This window comes from Coffea arabica, chromosome 8c (assembly GCF_036785885.1).
Source record: "Coffea arabica cultivar ET-39 chromosome 8c, Coffea Arabica ET-39 HiFi, whole genome shotgun sequence".
Classification (NCBI taxonomy): domain Eukaryota; kingdom Viridiplantae; phylum Streptophyta; class Magnoliopsida; order Gentianales; family Rubiaceae; genus Coffea; species Coffea arabica.
In genome coordinates, this window is record NC_092325.1 from 36,007,463 (window position 1) to 36,019,742 (window position 12,280).

Here is a 12,280-nt window from a genome sequence, read left to right on the forward strand (position 1 = left end):
TTAAAACTGTGAAGGTAGTTGCTGATTCTGGAACAAACACAAGGATCTCATTGTGCTGCAATCGATGCTGGAGGACGAAGTTTCTCCAATTTTTTTTTAACTTTTTCCCTTTCACACCAATCTCTGTGAGATTTTCTCCAGTCCTAATGAGAAGCGTCGGTGTTCTTTGTTCATTAACAAAGCGATCGACGAATCTTGGGATTTTCTAATAGAAATGGATGAAAGTTAGTTCCGAGTACATAATGTATAGAGCTTGTTTATAGCAATGTAGTAAGAGGAGGAGAAAGAAATAGATCAAGGATAAGTTACCAATGTGTTTGGAGTTGCTGCATGAAAGGTTTGATAGAAGGAAACCGAGTCAGTGAGGTTTTGGGCTAAATTGGGTTTCATTGATGAAGCAACCGACTGCTGAAGCATCACAGAATCTGCAGGATGAGAAGGTATCCAGCAGATAATAAATTAGGGAGAAATTTGGTACAAGTAACAACATGATATAAAGCGAGGCATAAACTGACCTTGGGGAGGGTCAGCACTAGATTGTAATAAACTTGGCAATGGAACTGTCCAAGATAGGTAAACTTGTTGTTGCAGCTCGGAAAAATGAATGACATCGAAGACGAGATTGCCGATATGCCGTAGAAGCAACATATCATGTCTGGTTGTGACATTTTCATGGCAATATTCATCCCAACCTTCTTCAAATGAACGATCGCCGACGACAACAGGCCATTTATGAATTCCATGCCTGAGAATGATTGTACTGTGGCGGTGCTGATTTAGTAATAGCTTGAATTCAGCGGGCAAAATCTGTGTATTTAGAGATACGAATAGGAAATGTTAAATGAATATATGTAAATTGGTTGTATATCGTCAACATGCATTTTCCAGCACACGAACGAATGATTATACCTCTCTTCTGTGGTTGCATTTAAGCAGAAAACAACAGGCTATCGAGCTGCTGTTTGTCAATCCATGGGTGGATAATTCTTCTGCCATCGCTCTAATCAGAGAAGTTAATTTTTAAAAAAATCAGGAAAGATGTAACTATACGCAGGTAAAGAAATGTGACAAATGGTAGAGATAACCCGGGGAAAGAAGCGGAAAAGTTAACTTGTTGCAGTGATTTGCTTGGAATGTATACTCTATTTAAGTAGCAGGTATATATAAAGAATGGATGGCTAATAGTTTTTTATTTTTGGTAATAAAGGTTTTTATATTTAGTCTGGCTCCCATTTTTTCGCAAGCAAATGGCTTAATGATCTGTCATGTCTGTCTTTCTTAAAGTTATTCAAGGTTGGACAAAGGAAAAAGTTGTTTTTCCTTAAATTTATTGAAGCCTGAGCAACTACAGATTTTACGGATAATAGATCCCCGAGGCTGAGCTGGTGAGAAGAGTAAGTTCAGGTGATAAAGCAGGTGTGATATTTAATAAGAGAGTTATGCCAAGGGGAAGACTTGAATATGTTCTGAGGAATGCATTCTGAAAAATTGATGCACAAGAAATATCACATCCACCAGGAGGGCAATTAATAAACTGAACACAACAGAGGTTGAATTTAAAGGCTACTGCAACAAGTACATAACAGTTGTAAAGCACCAATCTAGATACATAGTTATTGCTAATTGCAGCTTAGTAGCAAAGACAAAAGGCCGTAGAACAAAAGAAGTTAAAAGGGTATCCATGGACAAAAACACATCCTTCGTTGGCACTTAAATAAGCCTTGTAAGATTGGAAAAGAAACTTTGGAAAAAATAGATGACACCAGGTTAGTTCCAACACGTAAAGATCAGGTGGATGCAAGAGGCCGCAGCAGCAACCTAGTTCAGTTTTTGCTTCTTGTTAGAGCTGCATTCTGGATTTCCATCTTGCTCCAGGTCAATGTTTTGTGGTTCATCAAACCTATCAGAAAGTCGAACACAAATCTTTGAACGAGCACTATTCTCTCCTGTGATCATAAATTTGTGACATGTCATGATATGCATAAATTTAGCAGATAAGTGTAGAAAAGAAATCAGGTATCTGGTTCTTTACCTGGAGTCCCTAACTGTATGGTGTCAGAATCTTTGCTAGGAAAAGGAGAGTCATCTTTTGTTTGCATTGCTAACTGGACAGAATCAGTAGCGTCATGAATTTCAGAGTAGTATATAATTGTGTAACGCTGCCTTGCATCGGCCAGCTGTGCTTGTACAGGTTTGATGTGTAGGAGAAAGTTTTTTGATTTGAGCTCATTGTGGACAAACTCGAGTGGCAGCTCAACATTCTGTTAAGAAAACAAAAAATAAGAGTAAAAATTGGATAATATCTTTAGTATTAAGATTTACGAGGTAAGAACCTCATTAAAATGCTGCATTGCTTCTAGCGCATTAAATGTTAATAGCTTCTCTGCTAGTTCGCCAAACAATGAAGCCGGTATCACACCAGTGCCATCAGTCAAATCAACATCAAAGCGGCATCTGAAAAGGGGCACACAGTATGTAGGGAGGCATTTATTGACTCGATCAGTATTAGATAACAGCGAATAGAAAGCAATACATGAAACGTATATTATTTAGTACCTAGGAACTGCAGGATGTTTCTCTTTGCACGAGTTACATGTAAACACAACTTCATGGCCTGCTGATATAGCTCGGCAACAGTTTTTACAGCTCATGTACCAATATTTTTGGAAGATGTGTTCAAAAGAGATCTGCGCCTTCACCCATATAGTCTGAAAGACCAGCAAGCATGAGTCGAAAAAAGTGTTAATACATGAGGAAAAGTACAAAAGGAGGTAAACAGTTGCTGGTGACAGACCTTTTGTGATGAAGTTATGTTACAAATCCTAGTTTTCTGGTCTGATTTTAATGACAGCTGTGGATTATATTTAATATAGGCCTTGTTTTCAACAAGCTCTTTAATCAAGTCAGTGTTTCTCAAGGCCCTGGGCCAAAGGAGACATAAAAAATGTTAGAACTGGAAGGCAGGACAGTTTTTCCATTTAAACTCTGTACAGAATGATGACTGTAAATATATTGTACCAGTTCTTGAGTTCCCTGGCTTCTTGTATAGGTGGATCAACAAGAATCGCTGAATCAAACCAAGTACCTAGTGCGACCCCTATATGGCAAAAAGAAATGGAGAAAGATTTACAGGGGTTGCAGATGACTATAGGAGGATAAACGTAAGTGAAGACGTAAAAAATAAATGTTGGGAGCAAACCATTATAGTTATTCACTTTGACTCTGCGAGCAATGATCACAGGATAGCTGTGAAGCTTAGATAGTATGTCTTCTCCCTCATTAGCTAGAAAGGTATCCCATAGAGACAGTAGGACAGTGTGTGATCTGTAGTTGGGATCAAAGTTAACAGTCACAGATTGGGAAAATGGTTGCAGAGAAAGAGCAGGAGGCGCAATGTGAAGCTTTGGTTAAGCTGGAGTTTAAAGGACTTACTCTTCATTAAGCAGAACAAATTTCTGAACATCTGATTGCCTTGAGTTTTTAGTAATTGTTTTCCTCTCAAGTGCACTAATGACAACTCCCAGCACGTCTATGAATAACACAGAGAAGCTGATTATAAAAAATGGTCTTGAGAATGTAAACTTATTAAGAGTAAAGCATTGAAGCACTCACCTACTGATTTAGTTTTGTCATCCATGTACTGAACTAAATCAGTAAACTTTGAATAGCAGAAACTCACAGGCATGACTTCATCATCATCAGGAATTTTGTCAATGACAGTCCTGCTACTGATTACCCATTGAACTGTAAGGCTAGACGTCTGGAACTTTGCTGGTATAGGTCTGACTTCAGCATTAGAGATTCTATACTTTTTATAAATCTGCAAGATCTGACTCATTCTAGGAATGTCATCATTGAAGATGATTCCTTCGACACTCGTCCCCTATTTAAAGCAGCAAAAGAAACACAAGATTAAGAAAGCAAGAGAACAACCTACTTAACTAATTACTTCTAAAACAGAGCATTAGTTTTGACTAACTTCTGAATCGTAGAAAACAAACTTTTGCTTCTTTGTCGGTGTTCCCATTGAGCTGGTTATCTGTTGCCTTTCTTGAACAGTGATGTCGCAGCTCCAATTTTTCATATGAGGCACAATATCCCGCATCGGCAGCAAGTTAGCCATCCTATAAACACATAAGTTGCTGCGTAAGTGAAACGAATAAAATATCCAAGAACACAATATCTAAGAATTAAAAAGCTGAATAACACCTTGCCGCAGCATGATCGCAGTAGAAAATGATCTATTCCTGGGTTAATCTAAAAATTTCATGAAAGACAACATTCCGAGTTTTGCAATCTATTTTTGTGCCTTCAAATGTTCCAGGAACAAGAAGAATTCTGACTTTAGCGGCAGTCTTAGCTCTGGACAAAGCAACATACAACTGTCCATGAGAAAAAACTGGTTCTCGTAGATAGATGCCGACGTAGTCAAGTGTTTGACCCTGTGATTTATTGATGGTCAGGGCGAAGCAAAGGCGGACAGGAAACTGCGTTCGCATGAATGGAATCCCATTCTTGTCGTTGTCAGGCGACTGAAGAGGTATCCTTGGAATAAAAACTGTTTTTCCTCTGTGATGGCCAAAAACAATCTCGGCAGAAATTGTGTGTTGTGCGAGATCTCTGCATATCAATCTTGTTCCATTGCAGAGACCTTCAGCTGGGTTTAAATTTCTTAGAAGCATTATTGGACAGTTTTTCTTCAACAACAACTTATGAGGAGGGAGACCTTTAGGATTCTGCGAATTGAGGAAGTCCTCATAATCGCTTTGGTGGCGTTGATCTACAGTCTTGTCTGAGCTAATGTAAGTTTGAAGGTTTCCAGGAAACTTCCTAATCATCATTTCATTGAGCTCGTCGACAGAGCTATTTTTAGGAGCAAGGATGCATCTATTTATCAGGTTATAAGGATCATGGGTATAGAAGTCCAGATCTGGAAAAACACTTTCTATTAACCTGTACATAAAAATATTCATTAATAATGACAGTAGAAGGAATAACTATAAAAACGGCTGATTTTGATTAGATGTGGCAAGCTAACCTGTTCAAAGACACCTCTTTATCTACATAAGGAATAACTATATCTGGGGATAAAGTTATCTCGCCTCGATCGTCCACAGGTTCTGTCCCCTCTCCTACTCTTAAAAGGAATTGAGAAAAGCCTGGATCAAGCATAGCTCGCATGTTTTTTGTGAGTCTGATTTTGTGTAGTTTAGACCACAAGGGAGAAACGAGGAAGGTCAATTCTATGAGAACTTCCTTAGTCGCTTGCTCAATGATTGGCAGAGTTTGTCGGAAATCGCCGCCGAAAACAACCACCTTTCCTCCAAAAGGCAAATCTGAATCCATTAAATCTTTTAGCAATTCGTCAAATGCTTCAATTGTTTCCCGCTTAGCCATGGAAGCTTCATCCCACAAAATAAGGGTAGATTCAAAACTCCAGAAAGTTTTAGTTTTCGAGAAATCAAGCGGTATCTTGAATCTCGAGTGAGCTGTCCTTCCTCCGGGAAGGATCGATGCTGCAATTCCAGATGTTGCCATTGCAATTGCAACATGGTTCTGTGAGCGCAAGGTGGCTAGGAGTGACCTATATAGAAAAGTTTTTCCGGTCCCGCCGGGGCCATCAATGAAAAAAGCTTGTCCTTGTAAGGAAAAGCATGCTCTCAGGATTAGATCATAGGCATGTTTTTGCTCAGGGTTCAACTTGTGAGACAACAACAGATCCTCAGGATTTACGGGTAAGCTTTTTTCACTCTCAATCTCCTTTGTTAGCCTTTCAGCATAACTGGATGTAAATTCATTGGAGACAAAGTGAAATTCAGCAAGGCTCTTGCTCATTTGTTCGAGTGAACTGTTTATATCCTGCAAAACCTTTCTTTTAATTTCAAGAGAAGAAAGGCCATGGAATGGTTGCTGGTGATGGTAGTCGGCAGAAAGGTCAAGTTCAAAGCTGTCCCAAAGCAATCTAGGATTCGTCGGAGAACAGTACACAAGGAGAGTGGCAAACAATAAACGCAATGAGGACGGCATTTGGAATGCCACTGCTTCCCGAAGCGTGTCCTCTATGTACGCATCAGACTGCAGAAGGCCGAGAGCTAAAGCAGACTCTCTAAACGAAGCTAATCTTTGCCCGTTAATAGACAAAAGGGCTTCAAAAGACGTCGGCCCAGCAATGTGAGTTAAAAGCAACCTCAAATAATATCTCTCTCCTTCTTTTGGACTAACAGTCACCATCCGGCCAATGACTTTTCGACGCTTTCGTTCGGTCCACTCCTTATATTTAGGAGACCAAACAAAATGTTCAGGGAAATCTCTATAGAAGCATTTCAGGGTTTGTGCTCTGTGATTTGTTCTATTCATGTGGAAAAACTGAGTTAACATTGTTTTAGAAAAATCAACTTTGTTCAGTAATTGCAACAGGTCAGAATTCTTGTCGAAGGAAACAAGCTGCTGGTCTGGAAGATGAACTTGAAGAGTGTAAACTGCTGGAGTCATTTCATTGAGCTTGAATTCATAAATACGCCAAAAAGCTTCCGGAGGTGAAACCCATCTACCTTTCTGAAAGTCTCTTATTTCATCAATATCATTGACTGATTCACAAGAAATAATCTTAAAGCTCACCAGATCATGTCCTTTGAAAACATACTTATACAAGTACTTCACGAGCTTAAGAGTTGAACAGATTTCCACGTTGATGTGGCAATCAAATAAAGCAAGTAGGTAAGGGTTATAAGGCACAACCCACCTATTATCAAGAGTAAATCTGTGAATTTTGATACTCTTGCCGTCGTCTCTTCTTCTGTAGTATGGATAAGTATCCTCACCATGGGTTGTTTGTGCACAAAAGTTTTTTGGATAGCGATTTTTGCAGGTTCCGTCTCTCATGCAAGGGCAAGATTTATCCATGGCCCCGCAAGGACCATGGATCATATGTTTGATAACGAGAGAATACAAGTGAGGATAACGATCTTTGTCGGGCAGTTCAGCACAAACTATTTTGTCATATGACTCCGGGTTAAGTAGCTTATGACCAGGCTTTAAGATCAATAATAAATGGGCATGAGGAAATCCCCGTTTCTGAAACTCGATCACATAAACACACGCTGCAACTTCGCCAAAGATTTGCCTATTCAGGATCTCTGCTTTAAGCATTTCAAACTTGGATCTAAAAACTCTGGCTAGAAGGTCCGGCCTGTCTTGAGGTTTTTCATGGTATTTCAAGTTCTCTTGAATCTCTTTCCATGCTGGATTACATGTCATTGTAAGGAAAATGTCTGATTTTTCGTACTTTTGGACCAGCGCCATCGCATCAAGGTAGCGACGGCGCATATCCCTCGGCCCACCTATAAAGGAACCAGGTAAGATGACCTTACGACCAACCTTAGAACCAGCAGTTTGGCCAATAGAAACACTATCAAGAACTCCTTGAAGAATTTCGGAGCGTATCTTGTTTTGCCGATGTCTATGGAAGTCAAGCCTAGATGTTTCTATCTTGACATAACCATCAACCGAAAACTGCTGTAGCAATCTAAGGGTGTGTAACAACATTGACTCATCAGTGTCCCTTATTTGAAACCTATAACAGTAGTACTCCCTAACTGATACAGTATCAGCCTCTGTTTTGCCTCGATCAGCAGCTAAAAGACGAAAAATAGGTTGGACATGATTAGATGATATAATGCAACGGATGGATTGAGTAACTTATAATAAGGGAGAAATGTACTCGCCTCTCTGTTCTAAATCTATTAATTCTGATGAGGAGCTAACTGAAGCTGGATCAAGGGTAATATCACTTTCACAGGAGTCCCCTCCTCTTTTCCTTTTGTGAAGTCTCTTAATTCCATGGTGCCAACCACACTCACCACGGGGGAAAAGGAGAGGGTACTGTAAAGGGTCATAACAACCATAATAATGCTGGATCCTATGGCTACCAGCTGAGCGAGAATAGACCCGAATATGAGCGCGCCTATCAGATGACTGATCTTCACTTTCAGTCCATATAGCTGCTACTTGAGAGGCAGAGGGAAGATTATACACGCGCTGGTCAAGTGAAGGATAACAATTAAGGACAATGTTTAGGTTGTCAATGTTCGGAACATCCTTAAGGCTTTTAAAGAAGCGAGTATAAGGATTATTAGAAAGAACGCGCATAAGTAATCTTAAAGTGTGTTCGCGCAGCTTATCAGAGTTACCAAGCCTCTTTGCTAATTCTTCATCAGTGTCAAAGAAATATAATTGGATGCCAGATGGTCTATCGCCCAAGTGAATAAGGCCATCAAGGAAGTGGTAGACCTGGCCCTGAACACGGAAGGTATAAACACCTTTTGTGTTCTTTGTTAGGTCAGAGTCATACTTCGCAGCAAAGGTTGTGAAGCCCAGGTTGTTGTTATAAGTGCGCACATTGTTTCTGAAATGAGCACTCTCTTCATCGTTGCCAATGAACAAACGTTTCAGATCGTAAGGCATTGGAGGAGCGACGATAGAGATTTCTCCTCCCGAGCAGCAAAATGTAGGAGGCTCCAAATGGAACCTCTTCGCTCCACAGTGCTCACAATCAGGAGCATCTGGTAGAACCAGAGATGAAGAAGGAATATTGGCAATACGAGATAGATACGAAGATGAAGGTGTTCGTTCTATCGCTGCAGTTTTATTTTTTACATACAAGTGTCTCTATTAGCGCTGGATGGATATATAGATAAATCTGAGTTTAAGGGAGTCAACGACCAAGGGAGATCAGAAACTGATGACAACCTGATTTCTGGTTGGCTACAGTTCCAGGAGCATTGCGTTTCCTGCTACGAGGTCAGCTAAAAGATGGAGAAGTAGAAGGATTTGCTTCCCTGCTTCCTATTTCCAAATGACCAGTTGCTGGTTCACAACCGACGACATACTTTCCAGGAATTATGCCTGCGAATTGCAGGACCAAATAAGCATTCAAAAATAGCCCAAAATCCCTTAAAGGGACACGTCAGAGAAAGGGCAAAGGGTCTCAGAAACCAGGCTATAAAGATGAGTATTCATTTTTTTACAGCCTGGTCGAAGCAGTGCAGCAATGATACAAAGACAATGAATATGCCAAGGTAAGGCAGTACCTGTGCCAGGAGGGGGTAAAACAGAATCTGAAAACGGAGTAGAGAAAGAATTACTTTCACAAGGAAGATGTTTCTGGACTGGTTGTTCAGAGTTGATAAGAGTTGAATTCAAGGAGAACAAGCCAAGCATAATTTCAGAATGTTCATTGTTCATGAAGTGTTCATTTTCAGGGGAAAGGGGTAGTATGTTCTTAGGGACTCCTTTACTTGATCCAGCACTGACTTGGCAATCAGTAGAATGAACAGGGATTTTTGTTGGGTCCGCACCATTAGACGACCTTTGATATTTTACCGACGCAAGGCTATGATGGAACGGAAGGTCTGCAGTTACGAACAGAGGCAGATTTGATTTGAGAGGTACAAGGAAAGGAATGTCAGCTAATAGAGATGAATAAGGTTTAACGGCGCTTCAGAGAGGGGAGCTAAACAGTCCTAGGGATCGGATAATGAGAAATGTTGATATACCTGCAGCAGGAGGCGGCTTATGGACAGGAATTGTTCTGTTAAAGGAGGAAGAAGAAGAAGAACCAAAGGGACTAGACAGTTGCCCGGACATGAATTCTAATCCTTCACCAGTCGCAAGGACATTATCAGCGGGAAACACAACATCTGTGTTCCCCAACGATTGAGAATGAACAAACGTCTGATCTGCACCATGGCAAGGCATACAACGAGCATTTGGCAACGACACACCAGATTCCACATAGCCTAAAGGAACCTTGCGAACGCGAACAGGTAAAGGTTTTTCATCTCTCTTTGCTGCTCTCGCTTCTTTCCGAGAGCGCAGGAGGTCGGCTTTCTTTGTAGGAGACATTTCGGCATATTTTTTGCGGCGCATAGCATTTCTATCCATCTGATTACTACACACCTCAGTAGTTGAAAGAAAAGCTAACACACACCCCTAATGCACTACTATAGGACTGCGAAAAATAAGCACTAAGGAGGGTTAAGCTCAAGGGAAAAGGCAAGCATAAAGAAATGGCATAACAAAGGCGCGCTAAATGGCTGTCATCAAGGGGAGGAAAAACAGAGGAAAGAGAAGCCAAAGAAAAGTTTATATGCAGCACCACTTAGCTGAGCATTCAATCCGTTTGATTAATACATGTGTTAGTAGGCGAAAGAGAGGTTCACACACATCTCTAATGCACTATCATAGGGCCGACAAAATAAGCACAACAGAGGCCAAAGTTTAGGAGAAAAGAGGCCAACATAAAGGAATGCCATAACAAAGGTATGCATTAAGTGCCTACTATCAAAGGAGAAAAAAGACAGAGGAAATTAAAGCTAAAGCAAAGTCCTTATACAGCACCACTGAAGCGAGCACTCTTTCGATCTAATAACTACATACCTTAGAAGGTGAAAGAAAGGCTAGCGCATCAATGTAATGCACAGGCATAGAGCCGACAAAATAAGCACAAAGGAGGCTAAAGCTGAAGCAAAAAAGGTTAACGTAAAGAAATGCCACAACAAATATTTCTTATTGGGGGGTGGGGGGGAATCAGAGCAAAGAAAAGGCAAAGTAAAGTTCTTTGGCAGCTACATGAAACCAAGCAGATAAGAATAAAGAAGGTAAATGGTTGAGAAAACCTTTGTAATATTTTAAAAGTGGCGCAGCAGAAAGCATGAAGCAAATGGTTAGTAGGCAGAAGCAAGCTAACAAGCAAGGCAAAAAATAATATTTAAAAAGTGACGCAGCAGAAAGCATGAAGCAAATGGGTAGTGCGCAGAAGCAAGCTAACAGGCAAGGCAAAAAAGCTGAGCATTTGTAGAAGAGAGAACAAGGAATGTTACCTTAACGTTAGATAGACACAACAAGGCGTATTCAGCCAACAGTAGAGCAGCAGGAAAGAGGGCAGAACCTGTCCCTGCACCAAACAAACCAACGAGGGGCGGGAAAAGATTAAGAAGAGACAAGGAGAAAGGGTAAATGCGGTATAATACGCAGCAGAGATCAAAAGGGAAAAAGGTATAAGAGAATCAATGAGAAATGGACAGAAAGTATAAAACAGAAAGTGGGGAAAGCAAACCTGAACGAGGTAAGCACGGCAGAACAGGAGCTACAAAGGAAAAAGGGCCGTAAGTACAGTTGACAGGAGGGAAACGAAGCACGCAGGTAAAAAAATGTTAGCAGGAAAGCAAAAGCGTCGGCAGGAACAGCAAAATGAGGAGTAAAGCAAAGCAAGCAGAAAATGCAACAGTAACAGCAAACCAGGGCATAAAATTGAGAGAAGAAAATCAAATAAACACGCCAATGCAGACAGCAAGCTCACCAGGAGGCAAAAAGCTAACAATAACAGGGGAAGTAAGAAGTAAGCTTGACACAAGAAGCCAGCAAGATAGCTGGTCCGAGGAAGAAAAGAAGGGAACAGAAAGAAATGAGCTAATAACGCAGCACATACAAGCGGACAGAGGAAGGGCAAGGAAAGAACAATCAGCATGAGGCACACTTACCGCGGAGCATGATGATGCCTCGGGGAAAAGGCGGCACCAGTAGCATAGATACCTCTGCATACATCGGAGGAACAAAGAGGTTTCAGTCCTTTCAATCAAAGGAAAGAGATTTGGGGTTGTCCTCGGGAAGAGAAGGCAGAGAGCGCTCTTCTCTCAGGCAAACGGAGAGAGAAAGAGGTTTCAGTGCTCTCAATCAAAAAAAGAAGAGCAAAAAGGGTTTTTTTGTCATCTCTCTTGAACGGAGGCGAAACCCCATTTGAACAAAGGATAAAGGAAAGTAAGAAGCTCAGAAACAGAAAACGGTGAACTTTTTTTTTTTTTTAAAGAAGGGCGAAATCGTAAAAGCATGCAAACCCACATTGAGCCCATCACCCAACACCTGTCATCAATCAAGCCATCATCGACCGCCATAAGTTCAGTCAGCTGGTCAGCTGGTGCTCATTTTCTTCTATCGGACAAAAGCACCAATTCTACTCCTCCTCCCAGCAGACAAAAGCAAGAATTATACTTCTCCTCCGAGCGAAGAACGAACGTAAGCACGCGAGGTGCACGTGATTGACGACCAAATTCCACCCAATAAAATACATCCACATCAGCACAGCAACCACCGAACCCATTCACGCTTTTACTATATAGGTTGATGAAGCCAAGCTAAGATGTTTTGGCTTTCTACTAGGATTTGGCTGTTTAAATAAAATTTAAACACAGTACGAGGTTCAGTTTTCATCCTACATGTCATT

General features: G+C 40.9%; 2 protein-coding genes across 2 annotated transcripts; both read right to left on the reverse strand.

Annotated features, from left to right (window-relative positions):
• Positions 1-1,818: 1,818 nt before the first annotated feature.
• Positions 1,819-4,123, reverse strand: LOC113706036 (replication protein A 70 kDa DNA-binding subunit D-like). The gene is made up of 10 exons (XM_027227933.1): positions 3,980-4,123; positions 3,613-3,883; positions 3,433-3,529; positions 3,200-3,324; positions 3,019-3,097; positions 2,795-2,921; positions 2,557-2,708; positions 2,334-2,454; positions 2,033-2,261; positions 1,819-1,946 (listed from the first exon to the last, which is right to left on the reverse strand). Exons 1-10 carry the CDS (start codon positions 4,121-4,123, stop codon positions 1,819-1,821), a joined length of 1,473 nt encoding a protein of 490 aa, XP_027083734.1.
• Positions 4,124-4,241: 118 nt separating this feature from the next.
• LOC113706037 (uncharacterized) lies at positions 4,242-11,951 on the reverse strand. Its single transcript, XM_027227934.2, has 11 exons — positions 11,895-11,951; positions 11,541-11,594; positions 11,335-11,429; positions 10,438-10,519; positions 9,555-9,942; positions 9,090-9,467; positions 8,889-8,904; positions 8,749-8,789; positions 7,725-8,636; positions 5,039-7,634; positions 4,242-4,953 (listed from the first exon to the last, which is right to left on the reverse strand). Exons 1-11 carry the CDS (start codon positions 11,949-11,951, stop codon positions 4,242-4,244), a joined length of 5,331 nt encoding a protein of 1,776 aa, XP_027083735.2.
• Between the last annotated feature and the right edge of the window lie 329 nt (positions 11,952-12,280).